At 40.5% G+C, this 21781-nt stretch overlaps 2 protein-coding genes across 4 annotated transcripts in view; one reads left to right on the top strand and one right to left on the bottom strand.

The window, feature by feature from the left end:
• Positions 1-12718, top strand: part of XRN2 (5'-3' exoribonuclease 2) — a 90129-nt gene extending 77411 nt beyond the window's left edge. For all 3 annotated transcript variants that reach the window (XM_003268245.4, XM_030825786.1, XM_030825785.1), the window contains 3 exons: positions 4898-4961; positions 9778-9916; positions 12164-12718. In XM_003268245.4, coding sequence (XP_003268293.1) covers positions 4898-4961; positions 9778-9916; positions 12164-12229 — 269 coding nt within the window. In that variant the 3' untranslated portion in view covers positions 12230-12718. The remainder of the gene's footprint in view (positions 1-4897; positions 4962-9777; positions 9917-12163) is intronic.
• A 5531-nt stretch (positions 12719-18249) lies between these two features.
• NKX2-4 (NK2 homeobox 4) lies at positions 18250-20384 on the bottom strand. Its single transcript, XM_030826651.1, has 2 exons — positions 19816-20384; positions 18250-19378 (listed from the first exon to the last, which is right to left on the bottom strand). Exons 1-2 carry the CDS (start codon positions 20261-20263, stop codon positions 18756-18758), a joined length of 1071 nt encoding a protein of 356 aa, XP_030682511.1. The 5' UTR covers positions 20264-20384; the 3' UTR covers positions 18250-18755.
• Positions 20385-21781: the final 1397 nt, after the last annotated feature.

Genomic DNA, 21781 nt, shown 5'->3' with positions numbered 1-21781 from the left:
TCACAAATCATTCCCTGATACTTTTGTAAGAAATGTATTGGATAAATAATTAGCTTCATCTAGAATGGTCATTAAAGTATGATAAGTTCAGGCAAATGCTGCAGACAATGAAGAAACAAAATCTGATATTTTCCTAATAGTCTTTAAACATAGTCCAACATATGATTTGTAGGGTTTTTTTTTTTGGTTTTTTTTTTGGTCAGAGTCTTGCTTTGCCACCCAGGCTGGGGAGTGCAGTGGCACAATCTCAGCTCGCTGCACCTCTGCCTTCCAGGTTCAAGCGATTCTCCTGCCTTAGCCTCCCAGGTAGCTGGGATTACAAGTATGCACCATCATGCCCAGCTACTTTTTGTATTTTTAGTAGAGTCAGAGTTTTGCCATATTGGCCAGGCTGGTCTCAAACTCCTGGCCTCAAGTGCTCCACCTGCCTCAGCCTCCCAAAGTGTTGGGATTACAGGCGTGAGCCACCACGTCCGGCCTGTGTTGTTTTTTTTTTCTTTTAGTTTACTGTCATTAAGACTTCTGACATATTTATTTTGTGATCTCGTTACTTCTAGATTCAATATTTGTGTAGAACCAGTCTTCACCTATGTATCAATCTTTCATCCATTCATCCACATCTAGCTATAAGAGGAAGAAAAACATAAAAGGGAGAGAGATAGAGGGCAAGGAAAAGCATCCTTAAGATTATTTGGACTTGGACGGGATTGTAGAGTGAATCTAAGTGCCACATCTTTCCGTCGCTTCCTCTGGCTATGAGGGCAGAGAGGTACCTTTTTGTCCCTAGGGAGGTAGGCTTGACCAGGAAGGGGACCTGGTTCGTTTCACCCAGGCTGTCACGGCTTCGAGAGCACCTCTCTGCTCTTTCCGTCGCTCAACAGACCGGCTGAGCTCTTTGGAGTGATGTTGCATTTTGGTTTGTGCTTCAGGAACCGCTGATACTGATTTTTATCTGATCCCTTCTCTTTATATTTTAAGCGCCAGATTTTGAGGGGTAGTATTATCCTTTTAAAAAGAGCAGAGATTCCAGTGTTTTAGCCAAGACGTTTTCTTATTTTCTCCCTATAAATCCTGTATTTGCCTAGATGCTTACAACTAAAACGTGTTATTTTTCTTTCCTATCCTATTTGGATATGAGTAACAATGTCAGTTGTAAACCTTTAAGATGTTGAGAGTAGTTGTTAAACCCCCCATCCAGCCTTGTTGAAACCGTAAGTTTCTGAGCCTCCTGATTAAGAAGCACAAAATCATGGGTGGTTCTCCTCTGCATCTTCTGAAATAAACTAACATGAAGTGCCATCTCAATCGACAGCATAAATGTATGTGAAACTTTGAGATTGCACAGTGTAGTAGAGAGTGGTTATGAGAACATAGCCCCTGGCCTCACTCTGACCCTTAATAGCTGTGTGACCTCTGACAGGTTTCATCATTGCCCCAGTTTCCTCATTTTGAAAGTAGTACAGAGGATAAGAATATTTATCTGACAAAATAACCAGACTAAATGAATTTAAGTAGCTAAGCACTTAAAATAGTACCTTGTACATAATAAGTACTCTGAAAGTATTAAGTGATAAAAGATCATCTTTACTTTTATAGAATTTTGAACTTTAAAATTTAGTCAAATAGCTTGTTTTATAGTAAGATTGAGTTCTAAGCCATTTATTCAGTCTAAAATATTTTTAGTATCATAATCATTTTCTTCGTGTAATAAGAAATTGCACTCAAGAAGGGCCATTTGGTCAAACTGACAACTGTCAAGTGTCTGCTGTAGGTATTTCTTATTGTTGGTGTTTGTCTTTGATGTGTCAGTTTTGGCTGATGAGTAATTGTCTGAGTACTGATAACTTGTTGGAATCTAGTGTAGCCCTGAGTACTCAGTCTGAATAAAGCATTTGGTTTCTGTAGCCCACAGAACCTTAAATGTGACATGTCTTCATTTTAGTCTGTAAACTTGTCAATTAGCCACGTTGAAAAGTGATTTTTGACTAGTGCAATCAGTAAACATGGAATCTTTTCTGTGATTGCCATGTTGATTAGGTAAATTGTCACTTGAGAAGCTATTGGCGAAGCTTGGTTTACGTGGTCTTAGAGCTCTAGAAAAGGAGTAAGTTTTTAAAGACCAAAGGAAAAAATTAACTGTCATTTTTCCACTCTCGCCTGTACCTTCTGAAGTACAATTCACTGTCTCAGAATTTTTTTTCTTCCTCTCAAATGGATCTTCTGTTAGAGCCATACAAATGAATGATAAGTTTGTTTTACCATCTACTTCATTACAGATCAGCCAGGAAATATTTCTGCTTTATGAATACTTCCAGGTTGTACATGTTACTAAGAGCCATATAAAGAAATTTGGTTAAAAATAGCCTTGAAATATTTCTTTGAGCCTTTTTTTCTTTTTGGATTGAAAACAGGGAGTGTTTTAACAGTTGCATCAGAGTTTATTGAAAGTTTTGGAAAATTTGCTTAGGTTTTAACAAAAAACTGTAATTTTTGTATGTGCTTTAGTTTATATGGAAAAAAAATTGTCCTGGAGGTGAGAGATAGAAAATGGAAAATAGAGAGGCACCTGGCACACTAGAAGTGATATATTAGGAATGTTTGCTGTTTTTTAAGACACTTCTAGGTGTATAGGTTAGACAATTATTTCCTCCTCTAAAAAAAGCATTTACACTTAGTAAACTTTACATTCCAGTTCTACTTAGAAATACTGCTGTGCTTAATCTAAGAATAGCCTGTTTGAGTCTAATGAACATATATTATGGGTGGTGATGGCTTCATCTCCATTAGGACAGTTTCTAGGATAAAATATACAAGATTTTTTCCCGTCTTTATTTTTCTTAAAACATTAGATTGTTTCTGAAGGTTTCTCTTAATGTAGCTGTATTGTTGTATTGTCTTCATTCGATTTTAAATTTATTAGGGAGCCACTGTAGAAGCTTTCGTAAGTACCATGGAGAATGTGTATCCTGCGATTATACCATACGTAAAAAGACACCAGGCAAGCACAATATGGAATTAAGTCCTAATGGTAAAAAAGGGTGTGTTTCCAGGGTAACCGCAGTGATTCCAGGGGATGTGAAGTAGAGGGGTCCGGATGAATATTTGCTGTATTTCTTTTGACTTCTGTTACATTTGCAAATTTTGTATGTATAAGGGCACTAAAATGAAATACTTCTGGGAACATTTTAACTGATTCTCACTAAACTAATTTTGTACATGAACTGAAAAAGTAGCTCAAACATTGATTTTACTTTCAGTAGATTACTTTCTCACAAATGGTAACTCATTGAAAGTCATATATGTAAATGTATCAAGTTTTCCCATAGAAATAAACCATACAAATGAAATGATTGCTATTATTGTAAGAATTTTTTACTTTTATCTCTTCAGAAAATTGATTTTCTGATAGTGTATAGTCTGTAGTAATGACTCAGAACTTACTGGGCCTAGGGTGGGGAACTGTCTTCCTCTGTTTTCTGTGGAATGTGTGGTAGTCAGCATCCTCCACGTTGTTACTCGGTTTGACTGCTAGTAGTTTGGTTTTTAAGAGATAAAAAAGGAACTTAATTCCAATTGACTAAAGATACCACCTTTTAATTCACAATGGGAATCTGCCTGGAAGTGACAGCTGGTGAAGGGTGTCCTGCACCTTTCTGAGAGGTGGGTTTGGCACCCATGGGTATGGCTGCAGAAACTTTCCAGCTGGCCATGGACTGAGGTGGGAGTGGGCTGTGGCAGCTGCAGATGGCTGCCCTCCTTCAGGTAGTTTGTCCACATAAAGAAAACTTTCTTCAGTCTGGCCTTCTCAGCATGTCAAGATGGGAAGGAAGCCCAGGGCTGAGGCTGCCAGTTATGAGCTAGAATCATTGTGAGCAGCTAGATATTTTATTGATTCCGTGTTCTTTGTCATGGGACTTTTAAAGCATGATTCTACTTTTTTCTTTCTCTTTCTTAAGTAAAAACCATATATATTTTTGGTTTCTAACCAGAGATAAGCTTTCAACTCTTCTTTTCTTTAAGTAATTTTGAAAAGCAGTTTTCTAGTTTGTGTTTCTATTAAAATGTGAGCCTGAATACATTATGGTAAGCGTTGTTGTCCTTGGTCTCGGGAGTCTAGAGGAGGTTACTGTCCTCACATGGTGAACTCATTAGACAACTTCTGGAACCAGCAGTTTTAATTAGGTCACAGCAGACCCCGCTGAAGGTGAAGTGACTGGAAGCTGTGGTTCATTGATACAGACAGGGACAGGCCCAGATGTTTCTTTCATCCCATATCTGTCAGTTTATGTAGAAGAGCAGGAGCCATTTAATTGTTTCTTCTAGTTAGATGATGTTGCTAGTTCAGCTTTGTGTTACAAGAAAACTACAGAAAAGATGGAGAAGTGGGTGGTCCCTTCATTAACGTGTTTTCTTGGTTTGTGTTGGAGAGATTGTGTGTGCTCTGCTTAATGTTAATGATAGCAGTTTATACCTTCAGAAGGAAAATTTCAGGATTTCTGTTGTAGATACTATTCAGTTTGTATTAATTCTATTTATGGAAAAGAACTAAACCTTTCCTTTTGCACAGCATTTAAAATATAAATGTAAAAACTGTGTGTAATATATGTATCTTTACTTACACACACACACACACACACACACACACAGATTATGTGAGTTTAGTGGCCAGGGGTTACTAAACCTATTTTGTTATCAAAGGAAAAATAATAAAACAAAAAATTTGCGACCTTGTTAGTTACTTACCTTTTTACATTTGTGGTGTGTGTTATTATGATACTAGTTTATTTGGTTTACAGTCTTTCTCAGATTTTTTTCAAGAACTTTTAATTATAAAATATTGGGTAGTTGAATATTGGTTACTTTTAAAAATCTTAATTCTTTCCTGTTTCTTTTTCAGATATGAGGCCCCAGGATTCCTGGCGAGGTCCTCCTCCCCTTTTCCAGCAGCAAAGGTTTGACAGGTAATATTAAAGTAGACATGACTTTTAAAGACATGACACCAACATTTGGGGTTTATGGGTTTTTGGAGGCTAAAACCTCCATGGTTTGAAATGTACTTTTTCCCACCAAAAACAATTTCCCTTGTGCCTATCCTTTAGGAAAATATATAGCTAATACTTTGAATTAAAAGACTCATGTTTAATATACTTTCTTACTTTTCTTGGTTCTTGGCCTTTATTTTATGGATGCTTTTGAGATGCCCTGAAAAATGCAACACAGCTTAAAACTGTATTAGGTTTTGGTCAGGCTAAACAAATTTCTTTTTAGAAGGGTTGTGCAGCTTAATGAGGCATAACTAATGGTGTTCCACTTTTATCATTTCTGTGCGGGCATTGCAGCGTTAGTACAGACCAACCATTGATTCTTGCTACAAACCTCTTGAAGTCCTAATCAGCTTCTTTGGTACAACTTTTTCAGGGCTGACAAGCCTATTGTAGGGCAGTGTCACTGTAGGTCAGTAGTTATTAGTTGCCACTGAAAACAGTTTCTTTAACTACTTAAGACTCAACTGAATTAAACGCAGAAGGGACTCAGAAGAGGATTATGGGATCTGCAGTCTAATAAGTACCATGGACTAGGAAGAATGTGACATGGTTTAATAACAAGGGATGTTTAACATGTATTCCTTCATTGATGAGTTGTGTGCTCCTAAGTCAGATGGACTCTGTACGACAAGACAACTAGGCTAACATCTGTAGAATAATTTTTAAAGGCCAGCTTTAAGATGCATCATTTCACGATGGTTTTGCCAACATCAGTAAATGCAAAAACAAATTAAGCCCCATCATAATAAGGCTTTCTTTTTTGCCTTCCCAGTTTTAATCTGTTTTATTCTCTTCTCCTTTGCCATGTTAACAGTCTCTAATCTGTTCACATCTGAAATGAATAGTGTTTTTATAAATGGGGTTCTAAATGCAGCTTCCCTTTTAAGAAAACTTTATAACTCTTTAGAGACTCCAGAACTTCATTTCATTGTTATCTTCAAGAGGATAAAAGGAATCAGGTTATTCGATGTTTACTAATAGTATCAACTTAGTGCAAGTCTCATTAAATGTAGTACGACTAGCAATGTGTGTATTAATGTTTTGATTTTAGTATATGTTCTGAAAGCACACAGTATGTGCTGTTTCAATTTCCTCAGTACCACCAATTTTAAGCAGAAATTAAGTAAGTAGGGGGTAAATTTTTCCTGAATTATATACTTGGTTTCCCTATCTTATTGCTCACTTTCCATACTAATAATAATGGTGAATGTCTGCTTACAAAGTGTTAACACTGTGTTAACGTCCTTTAATAAGAATGATTTCATTTATTCCTCCTAGCAATGCATTGAAATAGATGCTGTTATTTTTACATTTTTGCAAATGAAGAAAGTGAGGTACAGAGAAGTTCAGCAGCTTACCTAAGGTCACTCTTTTGTGCCATTCTTTACCAAGAAACTTTTCACTGGAACAAAACTTACCAGAATATTTACTCTGAGCGTAATATAAAGACGTAGGGACTTCAAAGGAAGTAAAGGATCTGTTTCCACTTCTAAGGCCCCAACAGCTTTCCTCCCCTCTGTTCACATTAAAAGTTTTCCTAAGATCATCATCATTGTCCCTTCCCTTGCCCTGCTGTCCATCAGGTTTTGTTCTTATTCTACCCTAGCCAAATACTAGTATTATTCTGACTTTGTGAACCCAGCAGGTTAGTGACAGTTTTGTGGGGATGTTTTTTGGTTTAGTTTTAGTCAGATACTTAAAATTATGCCTGAAAGCAAAAGGTAAATGTGAGCATAGTAGAGCTCCATCATAAAAGTCTTACATCACAGACATTTAAGAAATATATCATTTTGTTCCAGAACCAGGTTTTACCAGTTCTTAGTTCAGTATGTTTCCATGACACTATTCTGAGTGTTTATTGAGAATCCTATTAAGAGAATTTTGAGTGTCTTTTTTTTATTACATTGCATTTCTTGAATAATTTCCTACTTTAAGATGGTGTGTATAATCCATATATCCAGTAGATTTAAAAATACAACAGGAACATCCTCCCAACACAGACACAGCCTAGAGTTAATAGATACCCAGCGTTGGAGTTCCCGTTGTCACTTGAGTTCTGCCACATTGTTTGGGTTCTTCTTGTCAGTGGAGGCCTCTTTTTCAGTCATTTGCAAGGCAGCCATTTAGTTTTTCTATGGGTGTTAAGCTCAATCATGAAAAATCTTTTAAAACTCCAATTTTACCATATGTATACATTTAAAATATCCAAATTGGTAGTAGTTCACATCTCCAGTAACTTTCCAAAACAATTTGGAAACTTAAGATTGTTGCCATCTACAATGCCAAATGGCTCAAATAAGTTGCCTTATTTATTAACTTCTTTTATTGATTGATTGATTGATTGAGACAAGGTCTCACTCTGTCACCCAGGCTGGAGTGTAATGTCATGATCTTGGCTCACTGCAGCTTCTGCCGTCCAGGTTCAAGTGATTCTGATGCCTCAGCCTTCCAAGTAGCTGGGACTACAGGCTCCCACACCACCATGCCTGGCCGATTTTTGTATTTTTAGTAGAGACAGGGTTTTCCCATGTTGCCTAGGCTGGTCTCAAACTCCTGGGCTGTAGTGATCTGCCTGCCTCGGCCTCCTGGAGTGCTGGGATTACAGGCTGAGCTACTGTGCCTGGCCTAATGGCTAATTTTTATAATTTAGGATATGTCAATTTCTGTGCTTCCATCCCAGATTTTAAAACATAATTTCCTAGGCAAATTTTTAGTTTTGTAAGTATTTGCAAAGTATATAATTAGTCTAGACATATGATAAACTTGTTGAAAATAAAGGCCTGTCATAAAAGTCAGAAGAGGGTAGTACATGACATCCTTGCTTTATTCTTCTGCTTAATTTTAATTATTGATTTTTTTTCGTAAAAATTATCTTTGTCAAAAACATTATAAGTGATCCATTCAAACAAAAAGAACTCTGCGTTTTTAAACTGTGGCTTTGTTCTTAACCTGTTTTTGGAATATAAAATAGTTTTGAATTGCATTTATAATGTATATTATTTATGCAAGCAGATCTGGCATAAATAATTCCTAAATTGAATTCCTAAAATTGAATTCCTAAAATTCAATTGAATTTTATTATTGTAAGACTCAAAAGAAAAACTGATCACAGTTAAGATGTAAATTGTATTTTTAGCCCGTGGGTTTTGCATTAATTGGCCCATTTTTGGTGAGACTTTGGTTACAGCACAAACCTTAGTTTAGCCCTTCACTTCTGCAGAGACTGGAAGAGACCATTCCTATCTCTGCACACGGAGCTGTTCTTGCTAAAACAGATGGAGGCATTCTTGCTAAAATATATTTGTGCTAGTAATTATCCTGAAAAATAATTAAAACCCTAGCCATATGCATTTTCTTTCTGAGATAAAAACTTATTTTAATTGTATTCTGAATTACTTATAACAGATTGTTATTAGAGCTCTGGTTTCAGCTACCAACTGTAAAGAAAAACTTTAGCCTTTCTAGAGTTCCTTAGAGAGCAGTTCATCTCTTCAAGCCATCACACAAAAATAATTATCTCTGGTGTTGTTTTAATAAAAAGAAGGCAAGCTCCAAGTGAAGGGAGGAGAGTGGGGGTAGAGAGGATGGATTCAGGCTTGAATAGCTGTGAGAAGAATGCTTTACCCAATGAGCCCAGCGCCAGGCTTTTTTCCCCCTAAGACCTCGGAAGTGAAATTCTTATGCTGATATGGTTATAACTGATTACCAGCTAGTCAGCACTTCAGTGAATTTTAAAGTTTTATTGAATTCCTCCTAACATGGTCAGTGGCCCCAAAGCTTCTGATGTTCAAATATACTGGAGGATTTGCCTCTGTGTATTCTTTGTAGTGCCTTCCATAAAATGGAAGTTATGGAAAGTGCCTTAAGGAGAAAGTAGTCTTAAATGGTGATTGCCTTTAGAAGGTATATCCTTGCTACATTGTTTATGTGACAGTTTTTAATTAAGTTATGATTTAGTACATTATACCTGTTGCTTTGCATCTGCAAAGTTAAAATAGGCACTTGAAGACAATTAAAACATTTCTTTCGACTAGTAATCTGGGACAGCAAACTGGGTTATAATAGCCGTTGAATCTGTGTTCCCATGTAAACTGTACACCAAATGCCAGTCAGCCCATGCCAATTAGTGCTCATGTTGCTAGGTCACCGTGGTCAATTGAAAGCTGCATCAATAGAACTTGAAAAGGTTTCCTCCCAATCAGACCTTCTGACATATTGAACAGAATAATGGATGGGAAAAAACAGCCAAGTCTCCTACCCTGGATTCAAAATACTCAGCAGTAAGAATTCATTTGCAACCTGCAATTAAGTAGAAAGAATGGATCCAAGAACGAGTCTGGACATTTTTGAAAATAAAGCCTCATTCTCCTGTCTTGTACATGTTTACTCTTTGGATAGCATCTTAAATGTAGCCAACTTGGTGATCTTGGGTCTACATCTTTAAGTGACTAAAAAGGAAATTTCCCAGTTGAAAATGAACAATATAATTTTTAAAAGTCAGAACTTCTCAGCTGAGTTTAAACATCCATTGTAATAAATGCTGATGCTTCATGAAACATTTAGATTATACTGAATATAAGGGACACAAAGGCCATTCTGATACTCTGTATCCCATATGATAAATCCAGGTAAATTGGATTGTACTAAAATTTGGAGATGACACCTGCCGATTTTAGGCTTTGTGCTGTATAATAGGCGTGGCTTCTGATGTAAACCTGATACTTTCCTACAGAGGCGTTGGGGCTGAACCTCTGCTCCCATGGAACCGGATGCTGCAAACCCAGAATGCAGCCTTCCAGCCAAACCAGTACCAGATGCTAGCTGGGCCTGGTGGGTATCCACCCAGACGAGATGATCGTGGAGGGAGACAGGTAAATGGGTTGTGGGATGAAAAGCATACTGCTCACTTTATATTTCAACAAGCCTCACAGGACTCCATATTTTCTTACCAATATTTCTGGAGAAGACACTGATACAGTAGCGTGGCTGAACTTGGGTCTGTCTTTAAAAATGTATATGGGTTGAGTACCTGCTTCACTAAATAGGTTATATACCTTGAAGATGCCAAAGAATTTCTAACCCAAAAGCCCTTTAAATCATAGCAGTCAGTGATAATTAGTCCAAATATAGTCAGTCACCAAAACACATTGTTTTTCCTTTAAGGATATTGTTCTTTAATAGAACCTAGATCCCTCTTAATGGGTGATGATTTTCTGGAAGCTGGAAAGTAAGTCTGCCTTTTCAGCTGTTGTCTTTTAGAACTCATTTTAAAATGTTGTCATTTTAGAAATCTCCTGTCTTGATTCATCTGTTATCCCTCCTCATAAAAGAAATCTCTGCCTGATAATCTTCCACATATTTTTCTTCTCAATGTAAGCAGCTGTATCACTGAATGAATATCGTAATTCCTAGACAAATTTAGTGTATGTAAGCTTCATGTCCTTCTCTTTACAGCATCCAGTTTTAGCAGCATTTAAGACTGAGGTCTGTTTGACATAATTTCCTCCAGCAATTTGACACCCTGACCAGTATTTACATGCTTTTAATGGAATCCTTACTAGAGAATAAGATTGGAATGCTATGATTCAGAGTAATGTGTATGGAGTTTGGCACCTGCAGTGATGTGAAGTGGTTTTTAAATTGCTTACCTGGTGTTGCCTCCAGGCCTTTTGCAGTGCTTCACATATTAATTAGTAAGACCTCTCTTCTCACAGCCAAGGAACATATTTTGTATATTTTTTGATGTATTCTTACAAGTATCTCCACCTTACAAGAAGATAATCACCTTAATTGCAAATAGTTAATGTCTTCTGAGAGGATTTTGTTACGGTTTATTTAAATCAGTTTATAGAATTTTGCTTTGATTTCTTTCAACCCAGGACCTCTAAAAATCATATCAGTGAACTAAGGCTCTTTATGTTACTATGGTCAGATGGCACTAGGCAGTTTCAGTGAAGAGCATTTTTGAAGTGAGGACATATTTGTAACTGGAAGACACCTGAGAGAATGTGTGGTCTAGTCACCTCATTTTCCAAGTCAGGAACTGAAACCCTGAAAATCCCACACAGTTGGGCAGGAGAGCTGGGAGCTGGCTGCCTAGACTGCTGACCCCAGTTCATTCATTTTCCTCTCTCCTTTGGAGATCTTCCTTTTAAAGGAACTCTCTGCTGTTATAGGAGGTAACATTCTTATTTACTTAGAAGATATAAACCAATTGGTAAACTTATTATTCTTTTAGGACTTTTTGAAAATAACATTTCTTCTTTCTCAGTCTCTTTTCCAGGGAGATACTTTTTATTAAATCACAATTGTTGAAGCACACTATTAAATTGCAGAAGTTTGTTGTTAAAAACATAGAATCATTACTTCATTGTATGAAGTTTTATATGACCAAACAAGGCCTTAGCCTGCATTCTGGCCTTGATTCTGCACATGTTCATATTTAAAGTACTGAAGTGCTCTCTGGGTGGCAAAATGAGGAGGGAGGGGGTTCCATTTCAAAACCCTAGAGGCCTAGAAAAGGACTTACAATGAAGAGGTGTCAGGTTTATCTTTTGTTATACAGGAATGTTATTTGCAAACATACTAGGATATGGTTGTAAAGGTCACGGCTAATGAATTGTGTAATAACCTTAATAAATCATTTAATGCCCTAAAATCCCTAAAATCAGTTGCTCATTTGGCCTTAACTGACTTAGCAAGCTCTTGCCTTCGTTAAAGCAAAGTTACTTTCCTTGTGTAATAAGTCTAAATTGATGTGGGTATCTTACCACAAAGTGACTTGAATTACTACTGCTAGGACAGTGGGAAAATTGAGAACACTGTCTGTACATGTTGTTTACACAAAACACTTAACTCTAGTTCATTTGTGTGCATTTGTGATTGTTAAGGTTTTTTGGTTTATTTTTTAGTAATAGCATTTGTGCTAGCCTCCAACTTTGCAACAAGTTTGTATTAAAGCTCTGGATCAAAGTACCTTTTATGGGGCCTTTCCATGTGCTGTACCTTTAACACATACTCAGTTTCCTTATGATGTGTTTTTCCATAGAGGTTTAAAATTAACTGACTTGCAGGAGTATCGGTCCAGAAAATAAACTCTTTCTTTTGTTTATTTTCAGGGATATCCCAGAGAAGGAAGGAAATACCCTTTGCCACCACCCTCAGGAAGATACAATTGGAATTAAGCTTTTGTAAAGCTTTCCCAAATCCTTTCATCATTCTACAGTTTTATGCTATTTGTGGAAAGATTTCTTTCTCAAGTAGTAGTTTTTAATAAAACTACAGTACTTTGTGTATTTCTTTTAACTGTGTATATTTCTACTGATCTGATCTCACTGTTTATGTTGCTTTCCAAAGATGTATGTTGCATAATACAGTGGATCTGAATTTATTATTGCTTATAAAACACATTTGATGGAATAGGAGTACTGGTTTTTCATAATGGTTAAAAATGAAACCAGCTGTGGATTTCAAAACACAGTGTATTCTAGATCATGTAAGATCCATGCTGATTTTTATTGCACAAGAATTAGGTTTGAACTCTTGAGCTGGAACCCTCAGCAAACTAGAGTATATATTGTTCAGTATTTCTTTGGAAACATTTCATTAATGTACTTGTCTTACAGAAATTTCTGGACTTTAGTAAAAAAAATAAAGTTAAACTTTTAAAACTCTGTTTTGTGTTCTTGTTATTTTGCAGTATTTCAACTTTGAAAATCTTGACCAAGCATGGTTTTTTAAAACTAACTTTTGCAGAAAACTATTTCTATAATCAGATGTCCAAACCAAAGGACAAAGAAGTCAACGAAGAAGTAGATTTTAAAAGATAGGGTCAGCAAGACATAACAAAAGCTTTAACTTTGTTGTATTATGTCAGTGACTGATCTGGCTAACTCAAAAATCTTTGTGAGATAAATTACATTTTTACAAATTTAATGTAGACTTCTCCAGTTTTAAGGACTTGTTTTAAATCTTCAGGTTGACAATTTTAATTAATGGCCAAATAGTCTATGCTCCTTAGCATATTTTTTGTATGTCATTAGATTGCAATTTGTACTCATGTTTTTCCTTGCTACTAAGTACACTATAAATTGCTTAAATGTGTGTTTGGAGTTCACATACAGCACGTACATAGGCATTTTCATTTGATTGCCAAAACATTTAGACACACATACAAAGACTTGCTTTGTTTCAGTTTTTCCCTCCTAGCCCAAGATTGTGAGGTAAAGTTTCTCTTTGACCTCCTGACTTAGGATATTTTTGCTTTAATATTCAACTGAAGCACACTTGTTAAACTTAGTCTGTGGGAAAAAAAAATCTCACCTCAACCTTGAATAGGAAGGTATTTTGTAGCTATTGAGTTCATTGCTAATGATGGGTGACCAGAGCAGGATCCTTTATTGTTGAGACAAAGAGTCTCTCCATCAGGAATTACCAACCTAAACCTTACATAATTGCCTTCGCTCAACATTCAAGTGATAATGCCTTCTATTAAATTTCTCTGTAAGTTTATCTCGCAAATATTAAAAATGTAGATAGCCATCTCAGTAAAGCATTGCATATTCCAAAGGAGCTTATAAGTGTTTTACTGTTCATAGTCAAAACCCACAATTCCACTCTTTATATTCTCAGACATTTAGTTTTGGCTTAGTTTTATTTTAAGCTGTCCTGAGACTCAGTTTTTGACTGAATGTTTAAAGCACTGTTTGGAAGGCATCTGAGCAAAAGGCCTGATGGAGAAACTGATGACGGCAGATTTCCTCTGCAGAACTGGCAGGTGTTCTCTCGCTGACCCGGCTTCAGGCCCTGCTCCCTGACCTCACCCTTGCTTCCTCCATCCTTAGTATTCATCTTTTTCCAACTTGGCTCCGCGTTTGAATCTTCCAGGAAAATGCCCTGCCCATTTCAATAAGCAAAATGCTTTTTAGAGCTTTAATGTTTAAAGCTGTAAATATCTCCTTCAAATTCTGATGTAAAAATAAATTCGTTGGGCCAATTTTAAGTAGTTACTTGTACGCAATTATATTCTCTTTAAACGGCACGTTTTTTCAGGGTCTGCTATTAAACAAAAATCTTAGAACCTGGAAGCAGCCTGACTACTTAGTCCCGTAATGAGCAGTTGTCTTCCCTTTAAAGATCAAATGGGGTAATGTATGTTAATGTACAAAGCCGTCTACAAACTGGTGTTAGATTGCCATTTAGCGTTACAAAGGCAAATTGGGTGTAATGAGCGATAGGTTAATTTTCTTTACGATGACGTGGGATGCCAGGAACAGGCCGGGTGAGGCCGGGGTTCCAGCACTCCTTTGCTGGGCGCGCCTGGACCGAACTGAAGGGCCCGGGCGCGGCGGCCTCGCAGCCAGGGGCGGGATGGTGGCGGCGCCCGGGACCTGCGTGCTACTCAGAGCTCAGGTCCTAGGTGCTTGGCTCAACTTTCTCCCAGTGGGGTCGGGAAGCGCCGGGCCCTCGGTGCACGTGGGGCACTCGCCCGGCGCCTGGGTCTCCCCCGAGGCTCGCTAGCGGCCCGGTCCAGCCCGCAGACCCCGCGGCTGGCCCTCCTGGGAGCCCCGCGAGCCGGCCGCACGCACAGGATGGGCGCGGAAAGCTTCTTCCTCCACCTTCGGGCGCACCCTCCTTCCTCGTCCGCGTCCCGGCACGCGGCGCCGCAGCTTCTCAACCTGCTGCTGCATCTCAACTCCCTGCAAGCAGCAGAGCTGTAGAATACCAGAAATGGTCTTCCTTCCGAGGCTGCCGTTTTAAGTTCCAAGTGTGAAAGTAACCGAATTTCGCTATGCTTAGAAATCTAAAATCTGGACATTCTCTGAAGAGTCAACTTAGAGTCCCCAATTTCTCGATCTGGCTCCGTCCCACTGACTGACGCCTCCTGCCCACCCCGAAAGGGTCCTGGAGCTGCGATCTCGCCAGACTCTATTCCTGGTGATCCACTGCTCTGCTATTTCCCATCAGGAAAAAGTCACCAAACGAATGAACTAGCAAACGGCACATTCTCGATGGATTTCTCCTCCACTCAGTAAAGCAGAATCCTCCTGTGGCTTGTTTCTCCATGTCTTATTTATGGAATGAGGGCCAAAAGCGAACAGGCTTTAATCGATGTGTATGAAATAGGAATATAGCTGTTCACTACTGCAAAATAGTTTGCACAACTTAAATTTAGGCAATGTTCCTAGTTAAACTTTTTTAGAAGTCACCTGAACAATTACTGAAGGTTACATGGAATTTCAAAAAACGAAAGGCATTTCATTCAATTGCAGGTAAACATTCTAAAGCAAAAACAAAACCAAACCCACCTCTCCCAGAAACTTCCATTACCTCTGAAGTTAAAAATAATAAAAACAAAAGTGATCTTGAAATCACAAAGTTATCTCAGTACTTACTGGAGAGCGCAAATTCCTGATGGGATGTGAATGCAGTTCCCCAGTCTAGGCATCTTCTTTGAAACTTCCCCAGATGTTCAGCAAATCTCACTAGTAGTGAAAGGGTATTTATATTTTTAAAAATGTATCATCGTTCTCTGTCTCACTGGGTTGCAGGATAACAATAGCGTTTCAAAAAACTGTACTCAAATAATTAACATACAGGGTTTCATCCACACATTAGTGTTATGGTAAGCAGTGAGGGAGTATTATCCATGCTTTGAACTGTGTCTGAAATTTGTGTTGCCACCACATAATGCATTATTTTCTCCGGCACAAATTCACATCTAAAAATCCAATTGATAGGTCTTTATATAATTATGGCTCACAAATTTATTCTAAAAAGTTTTTTTAAATCATCAGTATTCAATGCAGTTAACAAAGCAAGTCTATGGAAGATGCTTGCATTTAGTGAACAGGATTGAGTCTCTGATTTGCTTTAAATTCAAAGTAAACAGTCGCTAGCCAAATGGAGATTGAACACAACATCTGTGTTGATAGAAGTCTGACTACTTGTTCTGACCATTAGGTTTTAGTTCTAGGCAAAGACTTAAATAGAAGACAACTGGGTTACACCCCCATCCTTCCATATACAAAACACCCTTCTTGTGTCCTTCAAAACTGCACACACTTTCACACACACAGCACTTCAATATACATCCCAACACAGATTATAGAAAAGTACCTGCAATCCCTCCGTTCCTCTCTGCAACTTTGATTCTGGCTTTTGGTTTCCGTGCCTCAATTGGAAAAGACAAGTTAGATTGTTGTAAAACCCAAAAAAAACATTTAGGAAAAGGTCATATCTGCTGAGTAAGCATTTTTGAAACAGGTTTGCTGTGGCCTCTGCCAAACTTTGAGGGGCCTTTGTTCCACTCAGACCCTGCGCCAGTCCTCCCTCTCAGTTGTGGAGACACTTATCCTCCTCTTCAGTTAATGAGTTTCACCTAGTCTGGCCATTTGTATTTTTATAAAAGATCTGCAAAGCACTAATTGCAAAAAGAAGAAAACAGCTCGTTTTGCATTCATCAGAAGGTGGGATTCTATGGTAAAAACATTTCTATTTTAAGTTTCAAGAATCAAACCTTTCCCTAATTTCAGGATATGCACACATACACTCAGTAAGTCTCTGGGTATAGAATGTTAAGCCCTTTGCAGCAATTATTTCTGGCTTGGGGTTTTTTACTGCTTAAAGGAATGCTGAAAGGAATACGATATGCCCACACAAAATACACTTTCAGAAAATATTGTATATAAAAGTTGTTTCTTCTTAATGTGACATATTTCTTAAAGAAAGTGCACTTCTTCAGTCTAAAGGATTTTTTGTTCCAGAAATAAACTGTCCAGGAAGACTCATTTTCTTTAAATATGTTACCCAGAGCCCTTGGACTATAAGCTATTGTTGTTTTTGTAGGTATTAGACTGTAACAAAAAACACTGCCAACCATGTGGACTTTTAGAACGTTTTCTACAAGTAAAATTTCAGAATTATGGTACTATTGTGAGGAAATCAAACTAATATAAACAAACATTTTGAAATTTGGCACATCAATAATAGATTTGCTATATTAGTTAACATTTCTAAAGTCATTTCCATTAATATGCCAAAAAAACCCCAAGTTGAGAGAATTTTCTGTGGGTGTACAGTACCATTTTCATACAAATTTGTCTGCTCAGATTATTTGTTCTTACATAAAATGTTTTAAAAATTAGATCTCATTTTCTAAAAATTCTTTTACAGCCCCTTGATAAAGGGTGATTCCCTTGCTTCTTTAGTGTTTTTTCTCCCTCTGTGAAAGAAACTGGAGTTTTAAAAAATTACTATACAAAAGAGTCTAGAAAAAGTGCAAGTTTAACTTCTAAAACACCTTCTTATGAATTCATGTTGCACATTCAGAAAAATGTTCTAACAATGAAGTGAAACACAATGTTTCAGCCCCAAGCTGTAATTCTAAAATCTCAAATGTGGAAGAGGTTTGGGGTCTCCGGTAACTACTTGTTTTGATCATTTGCAAATCATGCTTTATCCATGTTATTTCTTTAATTTTCATTAATTATTTATAAGCACAAATTCTTCAGCTTTCAGTATTTGTACTCCAATACCAATCATTTATGAGTAAACTGAGCTGTGTTGTCACATCATGACAACTAGTATTTTAAAAACACACCAAGCCCTGTATAAACTTAATGAAAACGAAATGACCACTTGACTTTTAGAAAAAAGAACTTGTTTCTTTTAAGTTATATTTAAATATCCATTTGAAACATACGAAATATAAATCGGCATATTAAAGAGTAAATACATTATTTGTACAATAAAACACCAACAAAACCAGTGCAACTCTTAAGTTCTAAATATGGTGGAAAAATTATATTTTAGTTACTTATTCCTTATATCGATTACAATTCAATAAATCACCTTTCTTCTTGTCATGCTTTTGAATATAGATTAATTGATGTCAATTTTAGAAATTTTACTTGTTTGTTCTAGTACTTTATCAAGGTATTCAAATTCAGACAAGAAAATACCTCAAAGAGAGTAAATGCCATGTTTACAGAAGGACAGGGTTATTTATTTTCTCAGTTGATTTTGGGAGACCAGATTTCATATACAAATAGTATACAACCTTTCTTTCTTATGGTGAGCTGCATCTTAGGGGGGAAAATCCTCTTTTAGGGTAACATACAAACACTCATTTGCCAAATAATCATCAAAACATTTTGAAATCAGCATTAAATTTAAAAAGCTCCATCAATCCATATAATTAGTATTTTATTTTGATTCCATTGCTCTATTACCTAAATGGCAATAATTCCTCTGCAATAATGTTGCTATGTGTACGATCCACCTTGAGCTACAATTCAATTTACTTTCAATCAAACATTAATGAAATTGCACTTAGGGGGCCCTTCGAAAATTAATCTCCCAAGATAAATTCCATTTCAAAAAGGACTCATTGTTAAAGCTGGGTTGATTTTTATAGTTACAAACGCCAACAAAGTTTCCAACTTTGAGAGCTGTAGTCAAGACTTCACCTTTGCGCGTCATTTAAGAACTTCTAGGAGGAGAAAACCACCACCTCAAAGCCGCGTGGCATAATGTTACACTACTCGGTTTCCGGGCTGTCGCTGTCCCCCGCCCCCAGCAAGTGGTTCACAGCCTGCTCCTCTCTGAGACCGACGCGAGTCGGTTTTCGCATGCCTCCCCCAACCGTTCTAGCAGTTTCTTGCAGACCCTTCGGCTGCACCAGAACCTAGCCCCGGGGCACCCTCGCTGTCACCACGTCCTGCCATAGAGCAGGTTGGCGCCCAGGACGCCGCCGCTATACTCCCCGGCGGCCGCGTCCAGGGCCGCCAGACCGCCCCCCGGGCCGTGCAGCGCGGGTGGGCTGGGCGACAGCTCCTCCAGCTCAGGTGCGGGCGTCGGGGCCGGCGGCTGCGGACCGGCCTGGCCGGGGGTGGGCGTGCTGGCGCCGTTCTGGCACGGCTTGCCGTCCTTGACCAGCACAGGCACCGCCACGCGGCGCGGGGACGGCGGCGGAGGTGGCGGCGGGCCCAGGCCGCCCTCCTGCTGCAGCTGCTGCGCCGCCTTGTCCTTGGCCTGCCGTTTCATCTTGTAGCGGTGGTTCTGGAACCAGATCTTGACCTGCGTGGGCGTCAGGTGGATCATGCTGGCCAGGTGCTCGCGCTCTGGCGCCGACAGGTACTTCTGCTGCTTGAAGCGCCGCTCCAGCTCGTAGACCTGCGCCTGCGAGAAGAGCACGCGGCGCTTCCTTCGCGGAGCGGCTGCCGCCGCTGCCGCGTGCAGCGGTGCCAGCGACTTGGCTGCGTCTGCGATGCCCGTCAGCGACCCCATGCCGGCCACATTCACGCCCGCCGACGGCCCCATGAACCTGGAGACTGGGGAAGAGGCCCAAGGGGGAAGGCGAGTGAGCTCCAGGCCCGCCGGGAGCCTGTCCAGCCGCCGCTCTCTTCACGCCGCGGCGGCCGCGACGCCGCCCGGCCCTCGCTGAATCCCAAGACCCCCTGAGGGTCGCGGCCTCCTGCCCCAGCACGCCCCGCGCGCCCTCGGCGGGTCCCAGGGCACAGCGCGCCCTCAACGGGTCCCAGGACGCCGCGCGCGTTCCCGGTCAGGTCCCAGGACCCCCCGCGCGCCCAGGGTCCCCGGAAACCCCGCGCGTCCCGGGCCGCGTCTCAGGACGCCCCGCGCGCCCGCTCGGCCCCAGGACCGCCTAAGCCGCGCGCACACCGTCCCGCGCCCCCGCGCCCCCGCGCCTCTCGGCTGTGGCGGGAAACGCCTGAGCCGCCCGCAGCCCCGCGCTCCTGGCCCCTCTCACTTGACGAGTAGCGTGGGTCCGGGTTGGCGCCGTACCAGCCGGTGGCCGCGCCACCCCGCATGCCGTCGGTGTAGGCGGGCAGCTCGCCCATGTTGCCCAGGCCGCCGTTGCAGTAGCCGCCCATGGCGCCGTGAGGGAACTGCGAGACGCCGGGCGGCATGTGGTAGGTGGCGGCCGCCGCCGCCGCCGCTGCTGCTGCCGCCGCCGCGGCCGCCGCGTTGTGACCCGCCATGGCGTGAGAAGGCTGCATGCCCGCCACGGTCGCCGCCTGCGAGGAGGGCCCAGGTGGCGGCGCGCGGTAGGCGGCGGCGGCCGCGGCCCCCAGGGGCGCCCCCAGGCCGGGTGGCGCGCCGTCCATGGCGCCGCCGAACTTCTTGTAGGTCTCCTCGATGGGGCTCAGGATGTCGGAGACGGAGAAGGGCGTCGTGTGCTTTGGGCTCAACGACATGGCTCGGCGGGCGGCCAGGTAGGGGAACCCGGGGCGCGCGCCGGCAGGACGCGGCGGCCGCTCGTCGCCGCCACCTCGGCCGCGGCAGCTGAGCCTGTGACGAGGAGTCGGCGGCTCGGCGAGCCCCCCGGTCTGCGGGATCTGGGGTTTATTTTAGTCCGGCGCCAGGTTTACGACAGACTCGGGGGGCGGAGCAACATCCCAAACGAGCAAACAATGGTCATTGACATCTTTTTCTCTCAACCCCCCCAACCCCCGCCCCATAATGGAGGCAAAAAAGGTAAAAGGGGCAGTTGGGTGTTTCTTGGAAAGATCACTCCCCGTTGCTTTTCCCATCCTTCGCTCCTCCATCCGCGGCCGTTACCCCAGCCCTCGAGAACCAGAAATAGAAACTCGGAGGCTGGCGTCGAGGCTAGACATGGACTCCGCGCCTGGCCCCGTCCAGATCCCAGTTTTCTAAAGTGACTTAGCACCAAAGTCCGGTATAAGTGCGGAGTGGGGAACGTGCTGCTAAGTTTTGGGGGAGGGTGTTGCGGGGGCTCGCTTCGTCCTCTCCAGTTATCAGCCTCTCATTCGCTCCATCACCTAAAGTGTTAAAAAAAAAAAAAAAAAAAAAAAGCTCTTGGGTCCCACCGTAAGAGCGCATAAAGAGAGGAGGTACAATGACCGTCCTTTGCCATTGTAGGGCTCCCTAATTTATGCGTTTTTAGACCCTTAAGCATCATTTTGTGGGCAACCAAACGGGCACTTCCAAATTAGCTCAAAGTATCCAAGCCCAAGGAAGAGAGAAAACACACATACACTGATAAATACGCAGATGCTAACTTGTAAGTATTCTGTTTTTCCTCTGTGGGGATGGAGATTGAACAAGGGAAAGAGGGGGAACATTTTTATTTCTTAAAATGTTTCCTACTGAGTTTGCACTTGTAAAGTTGTTTTTTCTGCTTTCTTTCCCTTTGTGTGTGTTCTTACTCTCCTTCTCTCAGTAAATATCTCTGACTTAAGTTTGTTCTCCCATCACTACTATGATCAAAAACAAGAGAAAGACAAAGTACCAAAACTTCTAAATATTTCTAGTTGTTCGCAATGGGTCTTTTTGTTGTTGTTGGAAAAATATAACCTGTTCAAGCGATATGAAAATGGATGCAGAAGTCAGGTGAAAATTGTAGTTTCTTTGGAAAAATACAAAACCATAGATAAACAGATTTTTAAAACTTTGTCATCCTTTGACTTGCAGTTTTACCCGAATACTTAGACATTATGAACTCTCTACTAAATACTGAACAAGACAAAGCATAAGACAAAAGAAGTGCGCAAAGCATATTGATTAAATTTTGAAAACAATCTTGCAGCAATAATAATGATAACGAGAAAACGAAGATAACACTTTTAAGTTTTCCTGGAAACTGGAGCAGGAGAAAGAAAAACAAGGAGATTTTATTTTTTTTCCAGAAAAGGGTGTGTGGAAACGATTTAAGTTTAACCTGACAGTACATGTCTTGAAGGCAGGAACAGTAT

The sequence above is a fragment of the Nomascus leucogenys genome, chromosome 13 (assembly GCF_006542625.1).
Source record: "Nomascus leucogenys isolate Asia chromosome 13, Asia_NLE_v1, whole genome shotgun sequence".
Classification (NCBI taxonomy): domain Eukaryota; kingdom Metazoa; phylum Chordata; class Mammalia; order Primates; family Hylobatidae; genus Nomascus; species Nomascus leucogenys.
This window is presented reverse-complemented; position numbering and strand designations above follow the sequence as displayed.

What these genes read in the sequence shown, in the direction of transcription:
- NKX2-4 (XM_030826651.1), bottom strand. Translation starts at nt 20,263, where the DNA reads ATGTCGTTGAGCCCAAAGCACACGACGCCCTTCTCCGTCTCCGACATC. An exon ending in GGACCCACGCTACTCGTCAA is followed by an intron (nt 19,379 to 19,815) that starts GTGAGAGGGGCC and finishes CCTCTTCCCCAG; the next exon opens with TCTCCAGGTTCATGGGGCCG.